The sequence below is a fragment of the Lepus europaeus genome, chromosome 8 (genome assembly GCF_033115175.1).
Source record: "Lepus europaeus isolate LE1 chromosome 8, mLepTim1.pri, whole genome shotgun sequence".
NCBI classification, from domain to species: Eukaryota; Metazoa; Chordata; class Mammalia; order Lagomorpha; family Leporidae; genus Lepus; species Lepus europaeus.
Window position 1 is genome coordinate 12,181,571 of NC_084834.1, and position 26,456 is coordinate 12,208,026.

The window sequence follows — 26,456 nt, forward strand, 5'->3', positions numbered from 1 at the left end:
ACAGCAGATGGGAGATCTCTCCGGGTTTTCTCTTTCTTTCTCTCTGCCTTTTAAATAAAAATAAATAAATATTTTTTTAAAAAACCCCAGCTAGGGCTAGAGTTCTGGCACAGTAGGTAAAGCTACCGCCTGTGACACCAGCATCCCATATGGATGCCAGTTCGTGTCCCGGCTGCTCCACTTCCGATCCAGCTCCCTGCTAACGCGCCTGGGAAGAGCAGTGGAAGATGGTTCATGTGTTTGGGTCCCTGCACCCACGTGGGAGATTCAGATAAAGCTCCTTGGCTCCTGGCTCAGCCTTGGCCATTGCAGCCATCGAGGGAGTGAACCAGAGGATGGAAGATCTCTCTCTCCATCTACCTCTACCTCTCTGTAATGCTGACTCTCAAATAAGTAAAACTTAAGAAAAAAAATCCTAGGCAAGCAGATGCCCAGCCCCTCGCAGACTGTGAATTCCACGAAGGCACAGTCAGGTCAGTTCTTGCATCACGCTTGAGCCAATACTTACTTAGCCCCCACTGGGGGCCAGGCACGGATCCAGGGACTGGCAAGAGCTGCCGGGGAACCAACCTCCAACCTTTCACACAAGTAAACAGATCCTGACCCAGAGAATCCCAGCTGCCAACGAGCACTCTAAAGAGAACGAAACCGGGGCAGATGGTAGCGTGGCTCCTCGTGGGCCCCCACCCTGGGCGCTGTGCTGAGTGTGCGATGTTCACGCAGCAGATGCAACCAAGGGGAGGGTGGGAAGTGAAACCGCAGGCCACAGGGGCACGGGAGCACACAGGCCTGTTCGGGAAACCGAGGCACGCCCTGGGAGCTTCCCCGCTGGGAGGAGAGGGCCCGGCGCCTCACAAGCCACTCAAATGCCAAGCCTCAGAGACGTCCGGAGGGAAGCCTAGGAGGAGGACCGTCTCTGGAGCTAGGGAGGCCTATCTGTGGGACGTCTGCAGCGTGGGAAGCAGAGGCCGTAGAAGCGGCCACTTTTGGAAAAGGGCTCCACCCGCGGGGACAACGGCTTCCCATCCCACCAAGCGCTGTTAACACACGGACTGTGTTAACCCTGGGGACTTGCATCCAGGCTTCCCCTGCCCAGCTGGCCCCACTGGCCAAACACTGCCAGGGAGGGTTTTCTCACGGGAGTCTGGTGGCAGCCACACCTGTGCCATCCAGGCAGAGTCGGGCACATACATCCCCACACACAGAACAGTGCCAGCATGGAGCTTCCGGGTGGAAGGCACTGGATGGGCCGTGTGAATGAATGAAGCACCACGCCGCCACAGACACCTGCTCAACCAGACACGGATCAGCAGAACGTGGGGCTGACGCGAGCCATCCCCGAGCCCCATCCACTCCACAGGGGAGGAAACAGGCCCAGAGCAAAAGTGGTTTTTAGCCAAGGCTGCACGGCCAGTCACTGGAAAGACCGGCTTATAAAACTCAGGCCTCCCCACTCCCCCTGCAGGGACCACTGCATTCAAGTCCATGTCCTCCCCAGAACCCAACTGTAACTACATATATGCAAGAATCGGTGTGCACGGGGCTGGTGCTGTGGCACAGTGGGTACAGCCACCACCTGCAGTGCCAGCATCCCGTATGGATGCCAGTTCAAGACCCGGCTGTTCCACTTCTGATCCAGCTCTCTGCTATGGCCTGGGAAAGCAGTGGAAGATGGCCCAAGTGCTTGGCGGCCCTGCACCTGTGTGGGAGACCAAGCAGAAGCTCCTGTCTCCTGGCTTCAGATCAGCCCAGCTCCAGCCATTACAGCCATTTGAGGAGTGAACCAGCAGATGGAAAATCTCTCTCTCTCTCTCTCTCTCTCTCTCTCTCTCTCTGCCTCTCTGTAACTCTGGCTTTCAAATAAATAAATAAATCTTAAAAAAAAAAAAAGAAGAAGAAGAATTGGCACACAGACTCCTCTACAATAAGACAGACAGTCCAAAAAACCACATACATGGGGGCCGGCGCCATGGCTCACTGTTAATCCTCCGCCTGCGGCACCGGCATCCCATATGGGCACCAGGTTCTAGTCCCGGTTGCTCCTCTTCCAGTCCAGCTCAGTGCTGTGGCCCAGGAAGGCAGTGGAGGATGGCCCAAGTGCTTGGGTCCCTGCACCTGCATGGGAGACCAGGAAGAAGCACCTGGCTCCTGGCACCTGACTCCTGGCTTCAGATCGGCGCAGTGCCAGCCATAATGGCCATTTGGGGGGTGAACCAACAGAAGAAAGACCTTTCTCTCTGTCTCTCTCTCTCACTGGCTACGACTCTATCTGTCAAATTAAAAAAAAAAAAACACATCCACTTGAAAGCTCCAAACACACAAACCAAGCCCATGCCCAGGAAGCCCGTGACAGCAGCGACACCGACACTTTACTGCTGAGGTCCGGGCAGCACTTTCTGGTTGAGCAGGTGCTCTGCCAGGACCGAGGGCACGGAATCCTGCCACCCACCCCCAGCTAGCCACAGTCTGCTGAGCGTCCCAACACCAATGTGTGCAGACCGCACACACACACCCCCACCCTCCTTTTCCAAATCAGAATGCTTGCCCAGGAGGGGAAGGACTTGCTCAAGGCCCCCATCTTGATGAACAGCTGGCGGGTCGGCACAGAGGTACAGCGAGGACGAGGGATGGGAGGCACTTGCGGATTCGTCCGTGCCAACGTCACAAACCCCCCTGCACCACTGCCCGGACACTCACCTCCCCACTCCCACATCCACGCCACCCCTGGGTCCAGTCACCCCTCAGTGTCCAGGAGGGCTGCTTCCAGGACTCCCCTCCCCACATACCACAATCCCCTCCCCTCCCCCACATACCCCAACCCCCCGGATGCTCAAGCCCCTCATGCAAAGCAGTACCCTGTGTGCACAGAACCCACACGCATCTTCCCGTGTGCACAAAACCGTCTCTGGTTGGGACACCGAACTCCGTGGCGATGCTTTGTAAATACTGTCACGCTGCAGGAGCAGGTGACAAAGCAAAGGGAAGGTCTGGATGTGTCCAGTACGGGCGCAGAAATTTTTTTTTCCTATTTTCCATCCTCGGGCGGCTGAGTTTGCCGTTGTGGATGCCAGGGGGCGTGTGGCTGGCCATTCGCAGCAGCTCTGGGCTCCGGGGTCAGGCAGCCCCGACTCTGGATCCCAGCCGGGCTGCCGCTCGCCGGTAAGCCGTGGAAACTCCATTAAGCCTCCACAAGAGGGGCTAGGAACAGAGGAATGAGGCCCGCCCGGCGCCCAGAGCAGAGCGAGCACCCCCTACTGGGCCACTCTCCCAGTACCCCAACAACAGCACCCAGAAGCTCCAGGCCCGCGTACCCCCTTCTCAGGGCACACGGGGTCAGCTGCCCCTGTCCCCTGCTTGAGGCCACAGGTCTGTGCTGGCCTGTGGGTCCCTGGGCAGGCAGAGCAGAGCTGGGAGCGGGCGCTCTGTGGTGGGAATGTTATGGCCGAGGAATGCGTGGGAACAGGGTGGGGGTGGGGAGGGGTGGGCAGAGAGCCTGTGGCCAGGAGCTGGGCCTGAGGGATGAGGTCACCAGGGAATCTGGGTGCTGGAGGGGTCCAGGATGCCCTCCTGACACAAAGGAAAACCCCCGAGGTCAGGGCCAGGGCACTGATGATTCTCCGCAGGGAGTGAACTTGCTCTCTGCTTCCCGGCAGTCAACGAGCCAGACAGGGGCACTCGTGGCTGCTCCACAGGAAGTGGAAAGCCACATCCCTGCGCCCGGCCTGGGAAGAACGTTTCCTCCTCCCCGGCGGCCTCTGGACTCCAGCCTCTGCAGCCCCGGGCACGGCAGGGCATCGCCTCGTGGGGGCACAGGGCGAGCAGCCCGGCAGGTGCCCCCGTCCCACATGAGCACCCCTTCTAGCTGGAGAGGATGTGCTCTAGGCCTTTCGGACACACAAGGGCCTCACACTCGCACCTACTGCACAGGTGAACAGGCGGGAGCGCACTTACACACTCGGCCCGGGTATCGTCAAAGCCGCAAAGGGCGGCAGGTGCACACACCTCACTAGCCACACCCCCTCAAGAGAGAAGGGCTTGGAAATGGCTGGGGGGCGTGATGAGGGGCAGACGCTGAGGCTCTCAGACTGAACAGCTGGCTGAGACGCCCACGTGTTACATCAGAGAGCCCGGGTTTGAAGCCCTGATCTAGCTTCCTGACTATGCTCACCCTGAAAGGGAGCCGGTGGTGGCTCGGGCACCTAGTGGGTCCCTGTCACCCACACAGGAGACCCAGGTGGAGTTGCCGGGCTCCTGGCATTTGGAGAGTGAACAGGAGTGAGAGACAAGACGACTGAGAGACACATAGAGCGAGAGATTGGCTGAGCCCCGGAGCAGCCCGTGTCACTGCCTCTCCGATGTCTCCTCCCCAGATCCCTGGAAAAAGTGGAACTCCACAGAGTGCCTGCTTCCCGGGAAGCCCACCGGTCCCCTCATCCAGAGCCCAGGGCGCTGTGTGGCTCTGCGTCCTCCCTCCAGGCACTGGGAGAGAAGCTGACTCAGGGGGGCAGGGCACGGTGGGCGGGTGACTCACTCGGCGCGTCTGCGAGGGGCTGTGCTCTGCGAAGAGCGGAGACGGCCTCCTGACCTCCGGGGCCTGCCTGCTCCGCCCCGCACACCCTCTGAGGGCCACGTCACTGGCTCTGGACCACGCGGGAATCCACCGTGTCCCACAGCCTGCCTCTGGGGGTCCTTCCCGGCTAGTCATCTGGGGCAGCCAAACAGGGCTGGGCATCACGGGGGCAGGACGCCCCCTCGAGGCTTGGCATCTTACCTGGAAGTCCCCCAGGTGACAGAGAGGGGGAGCAGGCTTGGGAGCCAGCTCTGAGCACACCCCCAGACCTCCCTGGCTTCCCATGCCTCGGACCCCTATGGGGTCCCTTGCCGGGACAGTAACCGTACCTGGGACAGGAGCAACCAGAGAGACTTCAAAGGAAGGGGGCCTGGCTCTCCTTGGGACCCCTGAGAGGTCACAGGAAGCTGGAGGTGGGGGTGGGAGGGGAATGATCTCATTCCAGGCCCTCAGAAGAGGAGAGAGCTGAGTGGGCAGAGGTCAGCTGGCAGACCAGCGCTGTCACCTGTTGTAGCCAGAGGTGCAGCCTGGGCACCCGTGTCTTGAGGGCAGGGCCATGGAATCTGTTAGAGAGGGGCACGTGTGTGCAGAAGCCTGGAACGCCTGTCCCAGCTTCCTCCAGGGGTGGGCAGCGGGTCAGATACATCTGTCACACCCAGACGGGTTGCCTGCCGTGACCCTGCACTTGGCCTGGTCAGGCCCGGGACCGCTTGGCCACCCCTGGGCCTGGCCCAGCTCTGCGCCAGCCTGGTGGAGAGCCTGCTCCCCGCCCCGCCTCGCTGGAAGCTCCAGCTCAGCTGGCCCCACCCTAGCATGAAATCTGAGACCGGGGCTAGAGCCCTCAGCCTCTTGCTGTTCCCCCAATCACTCCCATTTCCTAGCACAAGGGAAAGTCGTCAGGATGGCTTCCCACCCAGCTGTTTTTAAAAAAATATTTCACTTGTTAAAAGGCAGAGATACAGACAGACAGACAGACAGAGATCTTCCATCCGCTGGTTCACTCCCCCACATGGCCACAGTGGCCACAATGGCCAGGGCTGGGCCAGGGTGAAGCCAGGAGCTGCTTCCAGGTCGCCCATAAGGGGGACAGGAGCTCAAGCACTTGGGCCATCCTCTGCTGCTTTCCCAGGCACATTAGCAGGGAGCCAGATGGGAAGTGGAGCAGCCGGGACTTGAACTGGCGCCCGCCTAGGATGCTGGCACTGCAGGTAGCAGCTTATCCACTGCGCCACAACGCTGGCCCCTTTCAACCCCTTTTAAGGCCCTGACCCAGACTGCATCTGCCATGAAGACCTCGTGACCCTTCTCAGCGCCCTCCCACCCCCACCCCTGCCCCGTGATCACTGTGCGCGGCCCCCAGCCAGCTCCAGGGCCGCAGAGGCACCCTGCCCCGAGACGCTGCCCACACGGGGGTCTGTGAGCTATGTCCCTGTGCGTCCTCCAAGTCTGGGGCCTGCCTTATCTGTGTCTGCCCCTCCCACGACAGGCATTCGTGGGGTGGGCTGAGCTTGAGGCCACAAGAGCCAGAGATTTCTAGTTGTTGTTGTTTTTTTTTTTTTTTTTCTCTTGTTCAGCTTTTGGAATATCTGCATGTCCACAAGAGACACCTTGGGGCCGGAACTGATGAAGTTCCCTTGGGTTTCACTTACACCTTCTAACACGTGGCCAATTCAGACATCACTCTTGATAATTTGGGGCACGACACAAAGTCGCACGGTGTGGAATCTTCCACCTGTGGCGTCCTACCAGCGCCCCCACCCCAGAAGTGTTGGCTCCCGGAGTTTGGATTCGGGAGGCCCTCCCCGCAGATCGGCTGACGGCAACGAGTGACACAGGATGGGGACACTCTCCTTTCCTGAAGCCAAGCTCCACATCCTCTCCAAAAATAAATGAAGTGACAGTCTGACGCGCAGCCAACAGGGGGTGGGAAGCCAACATTTATTTAGTACTTCCAGCATTCCTCCCACTCATTCCTCCCACCGAGACACAGTTTCCTTTCGCAGGTGAGGTCGCTGGCGCCTGGGCAGCACAGGTGAGGTGCCCCCTCGGGGCAGCCCCTCCGTGGCCAGTCCGTGGCAGAGCCAGCACTGCCTGCCTCCCGAGCCCACGCTCCGTGCTCGCCGCCTCCCGCCCACCCCCTGGCGCCCAGCGAGAAAGAGGGCAGCTCCCAGCTCCAGTCCAGCAGGTGTGGAGGAGGGAGGGCTGAGGGACTTGGCTTCTCCTTCCTCCCACTCGTGAGTCTCCTATTCCTGTCTGGGATCCACTTGCCCACAGAGGAGTACCAGGGCGGGGAGCACCTCGAACAGAGTCCCCGTGGGGTCAGGACCAGAGCGACCTGCCCCTCCCCCCCACACCGGTAGGCCCCTTGCACCCAACACACTGGGTTCCAGGAATGGTGCCACTGCCCCGGCTCCAGCTAGTTCGTGATGGGCTGAAGTCCGAGCTACAGGCAGGAGGCAGAGGATCAGTTCTGCTGTCTTGTCCCGCGTGTCCCGCTCATCGGACGGGACCCAAGTGCCTGGCCACCCCATCGCTCCAGCGGAAGGGCCCTTGTGGCTCGGGCAGCAGTGAAGTTGCATGGGGTCTCGTGCATCCAGGACACACACACACACACACACAGTGGGGCGCACGGCTGCCCATCCACCTCTGGTGCACTGACACAGAAAAGTCAGGGTTCTCTTTGTGTTTCCCTGGCTCCCCACCCTACCCTGGGCCCGGGAGGGGCCTCAGGGCACGACAGGGGCAAAGGGAAGCCCCCCCCCCCCACCGCGCCTGGGCTCCCTGCCTTTTTGACATCTGTCTCCTGCATCCCCCATAGGAAGGCTGCTGCCACTGGTACCACGCACGGGATACTCAGGGAGCCAGATCCCAAGGGATCCCTGGAAAAACTCCGTTCCTCCCGGTGGGCTGGGGTGGGGGTCCCGGGGTCCCAGGAGATGCAGGCCTCCGAGCAAGAGGAGGGCAAGGGGGAAGGCACGCCTGGCACACACAGACACGCAGACAGACACACGGTCTGGCCAGCAAAGTTGCCTGCAAACGCCTCGGCTTCCCCGCCGGCTGCTTTCTCTCGGGACCCAGGGAGATTTCCCCGGGAATCCTCGCCGAGGACCGCGGGCAGCGGCAGCAACTTCCACAAACTGCAGCAAAACTTCGCTCCTCAAAGTCCCCCAAACTTCCCCTCCCTCTCCCTCTCGCTCTTTTGTTCCCCACTGCATTGCCAACCAGGCAGCTCCCGGCTTCCCACACTGGACTGTCCCCCCCCCCCACTCCAACCCCAAACCCTAAGAAGCCCGCGCGCCCCGGACGCCCGCCCGCCCGATGGGGGCCCGGGCCGGGGGGCGGCGCTTACCCGCCTTGCAGGGGTCTTTGTAGTTCAGGGGCTCCGGGTCGTCCTCCTCGCCCAGGTCATAGGTGTAGTCGGCCAAATCCAGCGGCCGGCCGGGGCGCGCGGGCAGCAGCAGCAGCAGCAGCAGCAGCAGTGGCGGCGGCGGCGGCGGCGGCGGGCGGGCCACGCCGGGCATGCTGGCGGCGCGGGGCGCGCGGGCGCGCGCGGGGCGCGGGGCGGCGGTCGCCCGGCGCGGGAGCCGGCGGGAGGGAGGCGGCCGACGGCGGGCAGGGGAGGCGCTGCCCTCGGGCCGGCGCGCGCTCGCTCGCTCGCTCGCTCTCTCGCTCGCTCCCCCCGCGCCTCCCCTTCCCTCCTTCCTGTCTCCCGCCCCCCGCGCGCCGGCCGGCCGCCTCGCCCTCGCTCGCGGCCCGCTCCTCCGCGCCTCTCCCCGGCCTGCTCCCCTCTTTCTCGCGCGCCTGTCGCTCCCGCTTCGCCTCCCTCGCTCCCTCTCCTGCCCCCCTTTTTAGGGAGAGGAGCCCGCTGGAGGGCGGGTTCTCGCCCGAGCCTGGCCCGCCTCGGGGCCGGGACTGTGCGGCCGGGCCGGGCCGGGCGGCGCGCCAGCCGGGGGCGGGGAAGGCGACGAGCCGCGCCGCCCCGGAGGGGGCTCGGGGCCGCCCGGGGCCCGGGAGGGGCGCGCGGCGCGGCAGCTCCGGGCAGGGGCCCCCTAGCGGCAGCTCTCCGGCCGGCGGGACACGCTCTCCGGTCGCTCAGTCGCTCTCCCCCTGCGCTGCGCTCCCTCCTGTCGCTGGCCTTGCGGCTCGCCGTCTCTGCCCTTCCCGGGTCTCCCGTCCGTCCGGAGGCTCCGCCGGGGGGCGCCTGGCGCCCGCGGACGGCTGGCGGATCGCGGCCCCACTGCCCCTTCTGCGTCGCCCCGGGGCGCACCCAGTCCCCCAGCCCTCGGGGACAGAGGCGGCCTTCCTGCGCGCCCGCGGACGGCTGGCGGGTCGCGGCCCCACTGCCCCTTCTGCGTCGCCCCGGGGCGCACCCAGTCCCCCAGCCCTCGGGGACAGAGGCGGCCTTCCTGCGCGCCCGCAGACGGCTCGCGGGTCGCGGCCCCACTGCCCCTTCTGCGTCGCCCCGGGGTGCACCCAGTCCCCCAGCCCTCGGGGACAGAGGCGGCCGGCCTGCGCGCGCGTAGCAGGACACGAGTCCGAGCTTTGTTTTCAGTCAGCTTGCTTTATTCTCCTGTGGAGGGGGTCCCCCCTCCCCCGGGCCCTGGGGGCTGCCTCTCCCCCCCGCCCCCCCCCCCCCCCGGTCGCCCACAGCCGGCCTTGGAGGTGCGGGCAGACGCAGCATCCTGCCTCTTGGCGGAAGACCCTTCTGCTCTCCGGTCCCTCCTGAGCCCCTCGGGGCTTCCGCAGACCCTGCGTGGAGGCAAAGGCACTGTCTGGTGCCGGAGGGAGAGGGAGGGAGCCTGGCTGGGTCCCAGCGCCTGGTCAGCCTGGTCAGCCTCAGGTGGCAGGTGGCCCAAGCCCTCCTCCACCTGCTCACCTGAGTCCTAGATGTAGAGGAGAGGCACGTCCCCACACAGGGTGCTCACGGCTGCGCCCAGGAAGGCCAGCTCTCCTCCGGAGGACGCCGGGCCTGCGGCTTGCCCCTTGTCCTGGCCCCGCTGAGCGGGAGGCTCTGCAGGGTTGGCCTGGAAAGAATACCGACTTGGAGTCTGGGGACCCAGAGCTTGTGGCACCTGCAGCCCTTATTGTTGGGACCTTAGGCAGGGCTGCATGGGCTCGGCTGAGCCACTTGGAGGAGGGGGAACAGGTAGGGGAGGCAGGTGCAGGTGCACATGGAGACATGGGCACTCACCTGGTGGCCCAAAGAGCATGCCTTACAGGTGACAAGTACCTACATCATCTCAAGTGTGGCCCTGGGAGGCAGACAGCCCCCACCCCTCACCCACACACCCACCTGGAAGTTCTGGAATTTTCTAGCCAGAGCCTCAAGACTGGGGATGCTGTCCGGAGCCATCTTCATGAGGTAGCAGCAGGTTCCCGGGGCTGGCTTATAGGCGATCAGGAGCTGGGCGTGACAGGCTACAGGTCAGTCGAGAGGCCCCCTGCCTCGCTCACCGCCTACCCCCGCCCTCACCCAGCCCCTGGGTTGGACACAGGAGTCCTGTTGGAATCTGGGTTTCAGGTCCTCCATCTCCCCCCACCAGGGGAGGAGGGAGAGATGGATGTGATGAAGCGCACAGCCTGTGGCCCTAGGGGTGCAGGCAGGCCTACCCGCTGGTAGTCGCAGGTGACAATGCCAGTGGAGCCGATGGGGAAAGTGGCGGTGGTGCCCACCCGCTCGCTCAGTGCCAGGCGCTGCTGGGCCTCCGGCGCCCCGATGCTCATCTCTAGGACCTGGGGGAGACGTTCCTGGCACTTCTCTCCCCCACTCCAGTGCCCATGGCCCCCTCCCTTCTCTTTACCCAGATGCAGTTTCTTTCTCTGCAGAGAGAGCTCAGAGGCCCGAGTGGAAGCCCAGGCCAGGTTGGCCCGCCCCCGTCTCCGCCCCTCTCCCTCCACGCTGCGCCCTTGCGTTCCCCTGGCCCAGCCCACCCAGCTCCACACCCGCTGCTCACCCCAGCCCCGCGCCTGCTCACCATCTCGGTGTGTTTCTGGCTCATGTGGAGCCCCATGAGCAGGGCCCCCACAATCACCACGACCACGAGGACCACCACGACGACCACGATGAGAAGACGTTTGAGGTGCACCGGGCAGCAGGGGATGCCGAAGCGGCCCCGGGGAGCTGCTGAGTAGTCCTGCCGGCAGGGGGCAGCAGTGAGACCCGTGCCAGCGGGACAGCCCGGCCACACGCACACTCAGAGGGTTGGACAACCAAAGCCACACAGACGCACGCACGCGCACACACACTCAGAGGGATGGACAGCCAAAGCCACACACGCACTCACACAGACACACTCAGAGCCAACACCACACGTGCACACACCCACTCACACCACACACTCAGAGGGATGGACAGCCAACAACACACATGCACACACCCACTCACACACACACAGAGGGATGGACAGCCAACACCAATGCCACCCATGTGCAGGGGAGGGCTGTGAAGATCCGAGGAGGCTCCTTGGAAGAAGTGACCTGGATTCTAGCAAACCCAAGGCCTCGTGTGCAGGGACCCAGGAGGGCCCGTTTGGCCAGGGTTCATCTCCTGCTGTTTCTCCAGATTCCCTGGCCCCCAGCCATAGCCAGCCCCTGTGTTCCACAGATGGCCCAGGCTCTCCTACACTGCCGTGCCTCCATCCACACTCCCCCCCCACCCTTCCTCCAAAGCTATCCTGCTTTACCTGGACAGCTCCTCTGTATTTTCTGGCTCTACCTACCTTCTCTCTGGGAAGCTTCCTGCAACGCCCTGAGTACTCAGTGGCTCCTCCCTCCACTACCCTCTCCATTTTTTTAAAAAAAAGAGACCTTAGATTTGTGTTTAAGGCTTTATTTATTTGTTTGAAAGGCAGAATTGACAGATAGATAGATAGATAGATAGATAGATAGATAGATAGATAGATAGATATAGATAGATAGATGATAGAGATCTCCCATCCATTGGTTCACTCCCCACTGGCCCTGGGCTGATCCAAGCCAAATCCAGAAGCCTGGAACTCCATCCAGATCTCTCACATGGGTGGCAGGGACTCAAGCACTCGGGCCATCCTCCGCTGCTCTCCCAGCCACATTAGCAGGGAGCTGGATCAGAAGTGGAACAACTGAGACTTGAACCGGCGCCCATATGGGATAGTGGTGTTGCAGGTGATGCCTCAGCCTGCTGTGCCACAATGCTGACCTCCCAGCCCACTCCACTGACCAGTCCCTGTGATGGCCGTCCCCTCCTTATACTGGAATTATTGGAGCCATATCCGTCTCCCCCAGGGACTCTGTCTCCCCCAGGGACTCTGTCTCAGTGGCCTTAAGAGTCCCCGTCCTAACTGGGAGGGTGGAGGAGGCAGGGTCGCACACACACCTGCACACACGCACGCTCCCACGCACTCACCGGTGGGCTCTCCATCAAGGCCTCTTTGCTGCCCATGTCCATCTTGCCACAGGTGCCTGCCTCTCCTCGCCTCCCGGGTGTGACCAGGGCTTTATATGTGCTCGTGCGGAGAGAGGGCAGAGGTGAAGGACCGGCCCCCCTGTCTGCCAGCCAAGTCCTTGGCTTTGAAGCCTGTTTGTTCCTGGCCCTCCAGAGCCAAGGCCCTGATAAGCCAGCTACAAGTGCCCCCAAGGGCCCTTGGCCCTGGCACGTGAGCTCCCTCTTCCCGCACGAGAGCGAGCCTGGGTGTGCCGAGCAAACTTGCCCCTCGGCCATCGGCAGCTCTCACCGTGGGTGTCTCCTGGCCGGCCTGCCTGTCTTGCTGGCACCTGCCCTCGCCACCCTTGTTCTGCTGCCAGGCGGAACCACTCAGGCGGCCAAGGATCTGACCGCCCGCCACACCTGCCAGCAGAATTTCTAGGGGTGAGCTCGGGGTAGGGGGCGGAGGAGTCAACGTCAGCAGACCCTGGAGGGCTTTGGGGTGGGGGGCAGGAGGGCTCCTGGGTGTGCATTTCTCCGGGAGGGCCGGATTCCCACTCTAAGCATTCCGCCTCGCACGTGGCCTGCCTAACCTCAGGCTGGCCCCCAGTCATTCTTTTCTGTTTGGAAACTCTGTCCCCGCCAGTGGAAAACTCTTACTCATGTGCACTGCTCCGCTCTTTGCTAGATGGCAGACGCCGCTCCCTCGGCCCCAACAGCCTTGCACAGGGCTGGGTGTGGTTCCTGGCCACCTCCCAATCTCCCTGTCCTTAGCTGTGCCTGCTTGCTCCACACTGCTGGTCATCGCCAACATCGGCTGCACTCTGCAGTTCATATTCTCTGCTCCCAAGGGCACCCCAGAGGGCTACTCACCCCACTGCTGTCCCCTTTCTGACCTCGTCACCACCACCCCAAACCCAGCCACCATTCTCCCTCTCCTACATCCTTCCCCAAAGCGGTGGCCGTGGCTCACTCTTGGATCTGCCGCTGGCTTTGCAGGGGATGGTACCTTTCTGCCTGGGCTCCCCTTCCCTCGGGGAGCCAAGTGAGCTGTGAAGCCCCTTCTCCTTGGAGCTGCCATGAGTGTGTCAACTCAGAGCCCAGCACCTCCCTCTCCCGGCCTCCTCTCCTTGAGCGCATCACTCCTAGCCCTGCCCCCTGCCCCACTCACACCACGGCCCTGCCCTTGGGCCTCCAGCTGGACCCTCCCCACTCTCCAGCCCTAGCACAAGGACCCTCTCTCCAGGTTGCACAACAGTGCGGCCTCTGCTCTGAGGGCCCCTGAACAGCCCCAGGAGGAGAGGGGGAAGGAAGTGTTTGCTCTCACCGCCTTCCTCACTCCCAAACACCCCTTTAAATATTTGCCAAAGCCTCCGGCAGCCACAGAGGGTCCCCCAATGGGTGAGAGGGCAGAAGAGGAGGAGGGGCACAGGGAGCAGGAAGAGACCAGCATCCTCCTCTCGGCTCAGCCTCAGCCGTGTGCAGGTGTCAGATGTAGGAGCCGGCCCAATGGCCGTGCCCACCCCTGCCTGCTCCCCAGAGCCCCCTCCGCCCAGTTGTCCTGGCAACGCTGGGATCAATGGCTGACTCAAGAGTACCGGGGCTGAGCCAGGTGGGCAGCTTGCCAGGGAGAGAGCCAGCAGGAGCAGCAGGCACCTAAGGGTCCCTGCAGGCATCCTGTGGGGGCCGTATCGTCCAGCTGTGAGTCTTATTCTGAGCAGGGGTTATCAGAAAGAGCTGCCAGCATCACTATGTTTCTTGGAAAGCCTCGGCTCTCTCCTCCGTCCTCAACCTCCCCCCTCCCACCTCCCACCCCCCGCAGGCCACCCATCTTTGGGCTGAAGTTCTTACAAGGTTCATGGTTATTTTAAACTTTTTCTTTCTGGGGACTGGTGCTGTGGCATAGTGGGTAGAGCCGCTGTCTGCAGTGCCAGCATCCCATATGGGTGCTGGTTCAAGTCCTAGCTGCTCCACTTCCCATCCAGCTCCCTGCTAATGAGCCTGGGAAAGCAGTAGTGGATGGCCCAAGAAGCTCCTGGTTCCTGGCTTCAGATCAGCCCGGCTCCAGCTGTTGTGGCCATTTGGGAAGTGAAGCAGCGAATAGAAGACCTCTCTCTCTCTATGCCTCTGCCTCTCTGTAACTCTGCCTTTCAAATAAGTAAATAAATCTTTTTTAAAAATTAAAATTTTGCTTTTCTTTTTGAAGAGGCTCCATTTTGTTTTGTTACATTTTATTTTCAAGCTATTTGTAAAGCAGAGAAAGACAACGATCTTCCATCCACCAATTCACTGCCCCCAAAAGCCCACACAGCAGCTGGGGCTGGACAAGCCCAAAGTCGGGAACTCAGAGTCAAGCTGGGTCTTCCATGTGGGTGTTGGGGACCCAAGGACTTGAGTCATCACCTGCTGCCTCCCAGGGTGCTATTAGCAGGAAGCTGGAGCAGAAGCAGAGAAGCTGGGACCCATGCTTTCAGATAAGGGACGCAGGCATGCCAAGCAGCTTGGTAACTCTGGGCCAATCAGAGCACTCCCTGGGGGCCGGCACTGTGGCATAGTGGGTAAAGCCGCCATCTGCAGAGCCAGCATCCCTTATGAGCACTGGTTCAAGTCCCGGCTGCTACACTTCCAATCTCGCTCCCTGCTAATGTTCCTGGGAAAGTAGCAGAGGATGGTGGTCCAAGTCCAAGACCTAGATGTAGCTCCTTGCTCTTGGCTTTGGCCTGGTCTAGTCTTGGCCATTGCAACCATTTGGGGAGTGAACCAGCAGATCGAAGATTGATTTCTGTCTGTCTGTCTCTCTCTTTCTCTCTCTGTCTCTCTGTGTGTGTAACTTTGCCTTTCAAATAAATAAATAAACCTCTAAAAAGAAAAAAAAAAACCCTCACTGTTGCCTTCAAGTTTCACAAATGAAGTCCAGGTGCTGGCACCAACCTGGTCGGGGTCTTGGGAGCCTTGGAGGAGGGAGGGAGGGAGGCCCTCAGGGTACCCCCAGACCAGCCCCTGTTACAGTCTTCTCATCTCCTGGCCTTGACCAGTACCTGGCCAGCCCCAGTACCTCTCTCTGAACACCACTCACCTGCAGCTCTGTGCCCACACCTCGGCCGCAGTGACCTTTCTCTGAAACCCTTCTGCACACACGCCGCTGTTTGTCGGCTCCATGTGGCCTGGGGGGCCCTGTCTCCCCACCCCGGGGAGGAAGGCCGCACACTGGCTCTGGGCTCCCCGGGGACCTGCCACAGCGCCGGGAGCATGCACACAGCACACACTTCTCGAGGCTCAGTGACAGGGCTCCTGCTGGGTCCGCCATGCCTCCCCCCTTCAGTACCTGGAGGTCTTGATGCTTCTGCTGTCCCAGAACGAGTCACCCACTTCTTGAGGCCTTAGTGTGTTCATCTGTGAAATGGGACCAGTGCTGCCTGTCCCATCCACACCAGCGACATCACGGGCGCGCCAGTCCAGTTGGCGTTGTGCTTATCATCTCCATCATCTATCTCATCTCCCAGAGTCGCCCTTCCTGGCTAAGCATGGGCCCGGGACTCCCCACCTTTCGCCCGTCTGGATTCCCCCAGAAAGCATGGGTGATGGTAGCCACCCCTTCTGTGTGTGCCTCCCCTGGCCTCCCCCCCAGCCCCTCAGCTGCAGGGAACGGGATACGACGCTCTCACTCTTTCCTTTGTGTGCTGGGTAGAGCCGTGCCAGGGACGGTGGGGACAGTTGCTCAGCTGCCCCGGCCACCCTCCCTGCCCCCACTGCTTCGCTTCCCAGGGGCTGGCGTGGGGAGGGCGGCACAGGCAGCTGGACAGGCGATGACGAGTGGGCATCAAAGGGCAGGGGCAGGGGCACCCCTGCCTGGGAGAACGTGGGCTTGCGTTCAGGTCTGAAAACTCTCTGCTGGCAAAAGTTGCCGACAGCTGGAGCCGCAGCATGAGCCGGCAGACTCCAGGCCCTGGACTGACGGGGAACGGACACGGCACTGGACACGCAGGAAGCTGCCCCCCCAGGACCCCCTTACCCCGCACCTATGAGCCCCCTGGCCCAGCACCTCCTCCCCTGGGAGGTGACATAACAAGGAGCAGTAGTTCTCAAAGGCTTTGGTTCCAGGACCCCTTAGCACCCTTAAAAAGTATTGAGGCTCCTTCTATGTGGGTTCTAGCTGGTGATATTGACCATTTTAATATTTGCTGAAAATATCAATAAACCCATCCTGTCTGGATTAGAACATAAATCACACCTGCTTGTAAAGGAAAAGAACTTTTTTTTTACAAAGCAAAACAAGGAAATGTGAGGAGTGGGATTGCTTGACACTCTTGCGAATCACTTGTCATTTCAGACTGAACAGAAGACTCACCCTGTAGCTTCTGGAACATTCCAGGGGACTTCCAGAGGGCCGGCCAAGTGACAAGGACAAACAACCTTGTCACATTGATTTAGGAAAATCGTTTGAGCTCAGAGGCTGCCCGAAAAGATCTCGGGGACCCCTGGTCTCCCAGGGACCCGCTTGGAAGACCGGAGCATGGCTGTCAGCTTAACTCATCACGGTCACTTTCAGCTCCTGGTGCTGGGACCTCCCTTCTCTTACCTGGGCTAAGGTTCACACCTCCTCCCTATGGAGGCTGACAGGGGTAAGTACCTGGGCAGAGCACACAGCACAGCAGGGGTGGGGGTGGGGGGTGGGGGTCGTCACCAAGCCCTCCTCCACTCCTCTTCCCCACATTCCCAGTTTCTGCATTTGTTAAGCCCGGGTTGGACTGGAAAGGAGCCAAGGCCCTCCCCAGCCCCAACAGGCAGCGGCTGTGTGGTGAGAAATGTCCCAGAATTCCGCAGATTCCACCTCGGCCCCACTGGCTACATCCCTCTCTCAGCTGGGCAGACACAAAGGCCCATTCTGCTGGGTAGCTGTGGAAACACGTGAATACACATGTCAACGCCGCCAGACTGGGTACACCCTCGTGCTTCTAGTCCCGCGCCCCAGTCAACCTGGGTATACACGTGTCGCTCACAACATGCCCCGGACACATGGATACATCCAAGGATACACAGGGCAGGTGCACCCCAGGGGCCCCAAGCGTCCATCGGCGACCCTGTGCGTGTGTTCTGCAGGGCCAGGTGTGCACAGTCATGCCCAACCCACGTGGGCACAGGAACGCCTCCCACGCGTGCACCGCGCACGGACGCCCCGGCTGCCAAGCACAAGCCCATGGCTCAGGAGATCCATCGCTCAGACGGGCACACAGCGGCGGCGGCGCTACCACCCCGTGCGTCGACGGCTCCCGGGCCCCGGGCCTGCCGCCTCCGCCCCCGTGCGCGCCCCCGCCGCCGCGCCGCAGTCCGCGTCCACCCGCCCGGTCAGCCCTGGGCTGCAGCTCCGGGCTCCGCGCGTCTCGCCCGAGCCGCGCGCGAGAGCGAGCAGGGGAGGGGACCGCAGTCGGCGGAGTTCATTGTGCGCCAGCCGGCAGGCGGCCCCTAGCTGCGGCAGCTGCCGGTGGCCCGGAGGTGCCAGCCCCCGCGCGGGTGGCCCTGCCCGCGGGGAGCCGGAGGGAGCGCTTGCAGGCCGGCGGCATGGCGGGGCTGCGGGCCCGCTGGGGCCCCGCGCCGGGACTGCTGGCGCTGTCGGTGCTGGGCTTCTACCTAATGCTCCAAGTCAGTTCCAAGAGGCCCCCCAAGACGCCCCCCTGCCCGCCTAGCTGCTCCTGCACCCGGGACACCGCCTTCTGTGTGGACTCAAAGGCAGTTCCCAGGAGCCTGCCCTCCGAGGTCATCTCCCTGTGAGTGTCCCCTTGGCCTGGAGGGGTGGGGGTGGGGAGTAAGGCCAGAAGCCCTGCTCTCTCTTCAGAGTCTGGGCACCAGGGGGACCCCCCGGGGCCGGGCCAGGGTGGGAGTTCTTGGGCGGGAGGTTGCAGATGCCTGGCAGGGGGTTCTGCAGTCGGGCGGGTGGGAGCAGTGGCCATGGCGGGGATCCCACCAAGTCCCATCACCACCATCCGCATCAGCGAGACCTACTGTGCGTGGTGCTGATGCTGGGGTGTTTACAGGAGCCTGTGGGGCCCTGCCTGTGATGTCACTCCAAGGGCAGAAAGGCCCCTTGTCGGAGCTGGGAGGGCGGCAGCTGGTGGGGGGAGGGGTGGGACATAGCCTGGCACCGGCCAGCCGCTGTGCACCGGCCAGGCCAGCCTGCACTTGCAGCAGGCTGCTCCAGGGCCCCCCACGCTTGCCGGAGGGACCAGAGGAGCCCTCCCCCACCCCTTGGCAGCACGCAGCACTTTGCACGATGACGAAAGTGCGGGTGATGGAGACTTCCTTGAGCTGAGAGGCCGGGGGGCTGCTGCTGCTCTGGGAGAGGGGACAGTGGGGGGGGGGGGGAGAAAGGGGAAGTGGAGGCCAGCAGCCGCTGCCCTCAGCCCCGCCCAGTCCCTGCAGACCCCCCCCCCCCCCCCGTACCGACGAGCGTGTCCCCTGCAGGACCCTGGTGAACGCTGCCTTCTCCGAGATCCAGGACGGAGCCTTCTCGCACCTGCCGCTGCTGCAGTTCTTGTATGCACTGAGCTGTGCCGAGGAAGCCAGGGCGGGTGGGGCAGGGAGGCGGGAAAGAGCCAGGGAGAGGAAGAGCAGAGGGAATGGAAACGGAGGTGCAGGTGGCCCCTGCTTTTGCCTGGAGGGGGGTACCCCCCAGAGGGCGGAGCAGCCTGTTGTCGGGAGGAGGGGTCGGGGCAGAGTGGGAGAGGAGAGGGGTGAACCTCGTGCCTGAGCCCAGGAGGGGCTGTGCAGGGCGGGACAGGGCCTCTCTGGACACTCAGGGGAATCGGGGGTGATAGCTTGGGCCACCACCACAGGGGACACTAGGCAGCAAAGGGGCATCTTAGAGACAGGCCAGCCCAGGGACCACGACTTGAAGAAAGAGCAGGAAGCAGAGAGGGAGGGAGGGCAGGAGCTGCTGGCCTGGGTCAGGGTGAGGGTGGGGACACAGGAGGCGCCAGAAACGGGAGAGGTCTGCTCTGATCATTTTTAGGAGCAAACAAGGACCCTGGGCAGGGGGAGGGGGGTCTTGCCTGATCTTGCTGCACAGGGCCTCAGGGGGTCCCCACTCCCACTGCAGGGGGTCAGCCAGGCTCTGGCGGGGCGAGGCAGCAGGCTGGGGCCTGGGGCGTGCCCTTGGCAGCTCTGATTCTACCTTTGTCTCCCCAGGTTACTCAACTCCAACAAGTTCACGCTGATTGGAGACAACGCCTTCACGGGACTGTCACACCTGCAGTACCTGTGCGTGGGAGGGAGAGAGGGGGGTGATGGGAAGATGGAGGGGGCAGGAATGGTGGGCTGAGGGGGCTGAGAGCTGGGATGCAGTGAGAAAGCTGGGGAGGCCGGGAGAGGTGAGAGCCCTCGAACCCTCTGCAGGACCCCAGCAGAGGGTCATTCCGTCCATCCCCCTGGCTGCACAGGCCTGCTGATGCCCTATTCCACTGTAGCCTGGTGATGGTCAGGGACACAGGCTGCACCCTAAGCTGGGACGCAAGGGGAATCTCGGTCTGGGGGCCCTGAGGCAGGTTCTCCTTTTCTTTAGCTTCATTGAGAACAATGACATCTGGGCGCTGTCCAAGTTCACCTTCAGAGGGCTGAAGTCCTTGACACACCTGTGAGTACTGCACCCAGCAGACCGAAGCCTCCTGTCTCTGTGGCCTTGGCTGCAGGCACGACTTCGGGGTGACCCGGGGGTCTCTCTTGCAGCTCGCTGGCCAACAACAACTTGCAAACACTGCCCAGAGACATCTTCCGGCCCCTGGACATCCTGAGTGACTTGTAAGGCCTGAGTCCAGTTCTCTGGAGGGAGGGGGTGGGAGTCGGAAGTGGGGTAACCCTAGGACTTTGGAAAAAAGGGAGGGCTTGGGTTTTGGGGGCCACAGGGAAGTTGGGGTCAGGTTAGGCATAGGCAGCTGTCTTCTAGGTTGGGGATGTTCGAGACAGCCATGGATCTGTCCAAATGCACAAGACACTGTGTGTGTGTGTGCATTGCAAAAACTCGCGCTTCAAGCTATGTCTGACTTGAATCGACACTGGAGTCCTATGGCATAGCCGGAATCATCCATCCTTATTTATACGAGAACATAAATGTCTCGGTTGGTTGGGGGTTTGAAGGAACAGGGACGCAGGTTGTACACTACAAAAGGTCCATGACCAAGCCTTTACGCTTGGGGCTGTGTCGCCCCCATGGGGAACCTCCCCCTGCTGAGTGCAAAGATGCAGGTGAGACCCCACAGCTGCCTCCACGAATCTGCTTCTGAGACCAGGGTGGGCAGAGTGGCTGAGAGCCTGCCCCTCTGTGTGTGTGTGTGTGTGTGTCGCGATCCAGGGACCTGCGAGGCAATGCCCTCAACTGCGACTGCAAGGTGAAGTGGCTGGTGGAGTGGCTGGCGCACACCAACACCACCGTGGCCCCCATCTACTGCGCCAGCCCGCCCCGCTTCCAGGAGCACAAGGTGCAGGACCTGCCGCTGCGGGAGTTCGACTGCATCACCACGGGTAGGAGGGGCCCTGCCTCGGGCATCGGCCAGGTTACTCCCCACCCCCACCACCCACCCAGCCCTGGGCAGCTCTGCCCAGCCCCCTTGGAAAGCCCCAGCCTCAGCCAGGCAACCTGCCCCGCCCAGCAGGCTCCTCCCTCCCTTCCCCGCCCCAGGCCCTGAGCAGCACCTGCCGACTCACCTCTGGTCCCCGCAGATTTCGTGCTGTACCAGACCCTGTCCTTCCCGGCCGTCTCGGCCGAGCCCTTCCTCTATGCCAGTGATCTCTATCTGGCCCTGGCCCAACCCGGCGCCAGTGCCTGCACCATCCTGAAATGGGACTACGTCGAACGGCAACTCCGAGGCTATGACAGGATCCCAGGTACCTGAGTCTGACGTGGCTGCGTTGGCCCTGGCTGGGGGCGTGGGGGAGTGGGCACCATTTTTCAACCCTGTTGAGTTCTTATGGGGCAGAGGGATAGAGGAGAGGAGCTGCCACCCCCTGCCCACAGGAACTTTCTAGTCTACACAGATGACCCAACAGACAGCAGCTAGGGGGAGGTATGGATGTGAATGATCTGTAGCACGAGGGAGGGGCCTACCCAGGGCCATCAGGGAAGGCTTCCTGGTAGAGGGGGTACCTAAGCTGAAGTCCAGAATTCTGAGGAAGAGGGGGGAGTCGAGGTGATGCGCAGGTTCTGGTTTAAATAGCCAGGGAAATTCAGGGGGAGACGGGAGTGGCTATAGTTGTGAGGGCTGAGGGCGACCCAGCTAGAAGAGAATAAGGAGAAAGGATGTGGCGTGCCCAGAGTCTGGAGGTGTGTGACCGTGTGGGTGTGTGTGTGCATGTGTGTGAGCGTGCATGAGCCAGTGCAGCCCGGGGGCCACAGCATGAGATTCTGGGTGTGGAATGCAAATGAGACCAGGGACTGATGATCAACTATTGCAGTCTGCAGTTTAAAAAAAAATTATTTATTTATTTGAAAGGCAGAGTTACAGAAACAGAGGGAGGGACAGAGAAAGATCTTTCCATCTGCTGGTTCACTCACCAAATGACCAAAGCCTGAAGCCTGGAACTCCATCCAGATCTCCCACGTGGGTGCAGGGACCCAAGCACTTGGGCCATCTTCCGATGCTGTCCAGGCGCATTAGCCGGGAGCTGGATTGGAAGTGGAGCAGCCGGGACTTCAACTTGAACTGTTGCTCCTATGGGATGCAGGCAGATGCTCAACCCACCACAGCACCTTGGCCCTTGGCCCTGTTTTAGAACACTTCCTGTCGGAGCAGCGGGCACAGAGGGGATGGGGGAGAGATTGAGAAAGGAGTGAGCTGACCCACGACAAAATAGAAAGCTTCATTGCCCTGACGTATTAGAGAATTTGACTTCAGTATAGAAAACCTTCCCCAAAGAAAACGCCAGGCCCAGACACACTTGAGGAAGAGCTAACGCGGCTCTGAGCCAGACTGTTGGAAAGCAGAAGGGAGGCTGATGGAGAAGGGAGGGGGAGGAAAGCAAGGCGCTGGGGCCGACGCCCAGGTTTCTGGATGGGGCCTCAGGTGAGCCTGAGAACACAGGAGGAGCAGGTGGTCCGTGGGGCCGGGTCTCAGGTTTGGCCAGGCTCAGTGTGAGGTGCTTGTGTGGCTGTGTGGCAAGGAGGCCTGAGCCACAGACCAGGACCTGGAAGATGGGGGACAGGTGGACCAAGGTGGACCAAGGTGGACCAAGGTAAGAAGGGACGCAGGTGGTGACTGCCGAGCCTGAGGCAGCCCAGAGCTCCCCTCGGGGGATGGTGAGGTGGTGGCCGGGGGAGGAGGGGTGGCAGGTGGAGATGAGAGGGCCCCAGACAGGGGAGCGGTGTGTGGCCTCACGTGCCTCGTGCCAGTGGAGAGCTCCGACAGGCCCGGTGTGAGTACAGGCCCACACAGGCACATGAGGGAGCTGGAAAAAGCTCATGCAGTAGGGAACTTATTTAGGGGCCAGTGGGGTGGCGCAGCAGGTTAAATTTTAAAAATTTAATATTTTTAAATCAAAACCAAATGCAATGCTGGCATCCATTATGGACACCAGTTCAAGCCCCAGCTGTTCCATTTCCAATCGAGCTCCCTGCTGATGAGCCCTGGAAAGCAGTGGAAGATGGCCCAAGTGCTTGAGCCTGGGCCACCCACGTGGGAGACCTGGATGGAGTTCCTGGCTCTGGTTTGGGCCTGGTCCAGCCCCAGTCATTGTGGCCATTTGGGGAGAAAACCAGCAGATGGAACATTTCTCTGTCTGTCTTTCTAAGTCTCTCCCTCTAACTCTGCCCTCAAGTAAATAAAATAAATCTCTTTTTTTTAAAAAAAAAAAAAGATAAACTTATTTTTGTGCAAAAAAAGTTTGAAATCCAAGTCTAAAAGGGGGTCTTAAAAGGTTGTGGAAAATGCATATTGTGAAAATAAACTGTGTGTGGATTTCAACAACTGTTTGCACCAAAATAAACCTTTGGAACCCCATTTTCAGGAACTTTCTGAGGGCTCTTTGTGTACATTCTTGTATAGCAAGGTCCTCCTAGGAGTGGGAACTCTGGGGACACGTCTTCATGGACTCCTGTGCCTGGGGTGTCCCTGAGTCTCATCCACCTGCGGGGGTGCTCCAATTCCCCCCTCCTTCCCTGCTTGGTCACCTGCCAGCAGATTAGCTTGGGCCAGGCCCCTGCTGCCTCTGAGCCCATTTCTTTCTGTGTGAAATGGACAAATAATAGGGATAGGCACTTGGGACACCCAGCATCCCGCATTGCAGGGTCTGGGTTCGAGGGTGGCTCTGCTCCCGTCCCAGCTTCCTGCGGGTGCAGACCACAGGAGGCAGCAGGGGATGGTGGCTCAAGCACGCGGGTCCCTGTCTGCACTGAGCTTCCGGCTCCATTGCGGTCATGTGGGGAATGAGCTGGTGCACAGAGCTCTCGCTCTGTCCTCATCACTGTCAAATAAAACACTTTGTATAATTATTTTATTTATTTGAAAGAGTTACAGAGAGAGGTAGAACGAGAGCGAGAGAGCGAGAGAGAGAGAGAGAGAGAGAGGTCTTCCATTCAGCTGGTTCACTCTCCGAATGACCGCAACAGCCAGAGCTGAGCTGATCTGAAGCCAGGATCTGGGAGCTTCCTCTGGGTCTCCCACGTGGATGCGGGGGCCCAAGGACTTGAGCCATCCTCCACTGCTTTCCCAGGCCATAACAGAGAGCTGGGGCAGAAGTGGAGCAGCCGGGACTCGAACCGGCGCCCATATGGGATGCCAGCACTGCAGGCTGGGGCTTTACCCACTATGCCACAGCGCTGGCCCCTCAAATAAAATAAATTTAGAAAACATTTTTAAAACAAAATAAAATTAACAGGATCCCTTTCAGTGTGGTGAGCAGAGGTAACACTTGCCGAGCACGGTGACTACCCATGCTGAAGATCCAGTGGCTGGCAACAGGGTTCAGCAGTGGATCACTGCCTAGGGACACTGACCTGGGCTCCTTCCATTGAGTCCTGGGTCGGGGCGGAGCCAGGGTGATGCTGAAACCGCTGATTGGCTGTGAGACAGGGGGCATGGAGTGCTCAGGGGGTGGAGATCAGGGTGGGTGCAGAGCCCGGGGCTGGAGGGGACCTATGTGCTTCTGTGAGCGGGCGGGATGTGGGGTGGAAGGGAGGGCAGCTGGCGGCCAGTCTGACCCACCCACCGCGGCCTGGCCGCCTGCCTCTGTCCCGGCAGCCCCCTCGGCCGTGCACTGCAAGCCCATGGTGGTGGACGGCCAGCTGTACGTGGTCGTGGCCCAGCTGTTTGGTGGCTCCTACATTTACCACTGGGATCCCAACACCACGCGCTTCAGCAAGCTGCAGGACATCGACCCTCAGCGCGTGCGCAAGCCCAACGACCTGGAGGCCTTCCGCATCGATGGCGACTGGTACTTCGCCGTGGCCGACAGCTCCAAGGCGGGCGCCACCAGCCTCTACCGCTGGCACCAGAACGGCTTCTACTCCCACCAGGCCCTGCACCCCTGGCACCGGGACACGGACCTGGAGTTCGTGGATGGCGAGGGCAAGCCGCGGCTGATCGTGTCCAGCAGCTCCCAGGCGCCCGTCATCTACCAGTGGAGTCGCACCCAGAAGCAGTTTGTGGCCCAGGGGGAGGTGACCCAGGTGCCTGACGCCCAGGCCGTGAAGCACTTCCGGGCGGGCCGTGAGAGCTACCTGTGCCTGAGCCGCTACATTGGCGACTCCAAGATCCTGCGCTGGGAGGGCACGCGCTTCTCCGAGGTGCAGGCCCTACCCTCCCGGGGCTCCCTGGCCTTGCAGCCCTTCCTGGTGGGTGGCCGCCGCTACCTGGCGCTGGGCAGCGACTTCTCCTTCACCCAGATCTACCAGTGGGACGAGGGGCGACAGAAGTTCGTACGATTCCAGGAGCTGGCCGTGCAGGCCCCCCGGGCCTTCTGCTACATGCCTGCTGGAGACGCCCAGCTGCTCCTGGCCCCCAGCTTCAAGGGACAGACGCTGGTGTACCGACACGTGGTGGTGGACCTCAGTGCCTAGCAGGTGCCGAGGCCACTTGGGCTCCCCCCCACCCCGGGGGCGGGCGGGCGCCTCTCTGAGGGCGGCAGGTGCACCCAGGCAAAGACACATGGGGCTGGCAGCTGTGTCCGTGCCTTTGACGTGCGCACACTTGGGCGCGCACGGGCCAGCGTGTGGACTGGCCCTGGGGGGCAGCGCTCACCATCCTGCAATCAGCATGACACTTGCATATGCACCGGGCACTGCGTGCTCTGGGTGGGGTCACCTGTGGCCCCCAACATCCGCAGGGTCCCCTCGCTCCCCTCCCCCCACCTCCACCCCCGAGGATGTTAGTGGTGCGGGCGGGGTGCTGGGTCAGGGGACCGTGAGCGGCACCCTCCTGTTCTACTGTGCGTCCTGCGGACCCTCTGGCCTTCCCTATTGGTGCTCCAGGTGTCTCACCTGCTCAGGCTCCGCGTTGCAGGCCCCCCAGCCTCCTTGGTCACGCTTCTAGGGACCCTGGCTGTGCGCTGCCCCTTCTGCCTGGGGTCGCGGAAGAAGGCAGACAGGCCCTCCTCCACTCCCATCTCCACGAGTCACTGCGCGTTGAGGGGTGTTTGCACATGCGCAGAACTGCCGCTGCCGCGGGGGGGGGCTCCCCGCCGCATCACCTTGCCTCTTCCTGCAGGGGGGGCCACGGTGCCCCCCCGCTCCTCCTCGCCCACCCCTCAGCGTGCCTCCCCTGCTACTACTCGGGATGGCAAGGGCGGTGCCAGCCTGGCCTCCTGGGAGCAAAGCCCCCTGGCCCAAAGCAATAATAGTAATAGGAGTAGCACAGCCCCGCTTCTCCCCAGCTGTGTCTCCCTGTTCTCCCTGGAGGTTTCCCCTATGACCCTGAGCCCCAGCCCACCGTGGACCCAACTCCATCCAGAGAAGCCTGTTTCTCCTCCTGTCACTGTCGCCTCCTTGGGCTCCAACTACCCCCTGGGATGTGGACCCCTGAGCTGTGGTTACACAAACCTGGAGGAGTCAGGGAACCAGCACGCACCTGAGTCACCTGTGCAGGTGCAGGTGCAGGAGGGGAGTTTGGCTGGAGAACACTTTGGGGGCCCCAGCTCCCTTCCAGCCCAGAGGCGCACCCAGGGGCACTGCCTCTCCAGGAAGGCTGAGGCTGGGCCGCCTGCCAGGAGCCTGCGGTAGGCGCAGGTGGGAGCCCAGCGTCTGCTGCCCCCTGCTGAGCGCTGGGGCGCACTGCCCTGGGATGCGAGACCAGAGCAGCAGGGGCACCTCCCTCCCTGGTGCCCAGATTGTGTGGGGCTCCGTGTGCAAGGGTACCCAGGGCCACTTGGGGGGGGGCATGCTGTGACTCACCTGCTTCAAATAAAAAGCTCCACCCCCTTCCTGGCTCTCAGGTGTCATCAAGGTGTCTCGTTAAGGACGGAGCAGGGCGGCTGCACAGAAGGGGCCGTATGGCTTCCAGACCCTCC

At 61.6% G+C, this 26,456-nt stretch overlaps 3 protein-coding genes across 4 annotated transcripts in view; 1 reads left to right on the top strand and 2 right to left on the bottom strand.

The window, feature by feature from the left end:
- Positions 1-8,091, bottom strand: part of BMP1 (bone morphogenetic protein 1) — a 37,737-nt gene extending 29,646 nt beyond the window's left edge. Inside the window, exon 1 of the mRNA XM_062199399.1 lies at positions 7,920-8,091. Within this exon, the coding sequence (XP_062055383.1) occupies positions 7,920-8,091 (172 nt within the window). The remainder of the gene's footprint in view (positions 1-7,919) is intronic.
- Positions 8,092-9,210: 1,119 nt separating this feature from the next.
- SFTPC (surfactant protein C) lies at positions 9,211-12,038 on the bottom strand. Of its 2 annotated transcripts, none has more exons than XM_062199019.1 (6): positions 11,955-12,038; positions 10,546-10,704; positions 10,181-10,303; positions 9,864-9,974; positions 9,447-9,594; positions 9,211-9,319 (listed from the first exon to the last, which is right to left on the bottom strand). In XM_062199019.1, the coding sequence occupies exons 1-5, from the start codon at positions 11,994-11,996 to the stop codon at positions 9,454-9,456; spliced, it is 576 nt and encodes a 191-aa protein (XP_062055003.1). In that variant the 5' UTR covers positions 11,997-12,038; the 3' UTR covers positions 9,211-9,319; positions 9,447-9,453. The 2 variants fall into 2 exon arrangements, with proteins under 2 accessions (XP_062055003.1, XP_062055004.1); XM_062199020.1 differs by having other exon boundaries at positions 9,211-9,342.
- Positions 12,039-17,531: 5,493 nt separating this feature from the next.
- LGI3 (leucine rich repeat LGI family member 3) lies at positions 17,532-25,140 on the top strand. Its single transcript, XM_062199021.1, has 8 exons — positions 17,532-17,737; positions 18,432-18,503; positions 19,155-19,226; positions 19,528-19,599; positions 19,692-19,763; positions 20,314-20,483; positions 20,682-20,846; positions 24,194-25,140. The coding sequence occupies exons 1-8, from the start codon at positions 17,532-17,534 to the stop codon at positions 25,009-25,011; spliced, it is 1,647 nt and encodes a 548-aa protein (XP_062055005.1). The 3' UTR covers positions 25,012-25,140.
- The last annotated feature ends 1,316 nt before the right edge of the window (positions 25,141-26,456 follow it).

Bases quoted from the DNA above. Each gene is read 5' to 3' on its own strand.
- SFTPC (XM_062199019.1), bottom strand. From the start codon at position 11,996: ATGGACATGGGCAGCAAAGAGGCCTTGATGGAGAGCCCACCG. The intron at 10,705-11,954 runs GTGAGTGCGTGG...CCCTGCCGGCAG, and splicing joins CCTTGATGGAGAGCCCACCG to GACTACTCAGCAGCTCCCCG. The intron at 9,595-9,863 runs GTGGGTGTGTGG...TATTCTTTCCAG, and splicing joins GAAAATTCCAGAACTTCCAG to GCCAACCCTGCAGAGCCTCC.
- LGI3 (XM_062199021.1), top strand. From the start codon at position 17,532: ATGGCGGGGCTGCGGGCCCGCTGGGGCCCCGCGCCGGGACTGCTGGCG. The intron at 17,738-18,431 runs GTGAGTGTCCCC...TGTCCCCTGCAG, and splicing joins CCCTCCGAGGTCATCTCCCT to GACCCTGGTGAACGCTGCCT. The intron at 19,600-19,691 runs GTGAGTACTGCA...TCTCTCTTGCAG, and splicing joins CTGAAGTCCTTGACACACCT to CTCGCTGGCCAACAACAACT.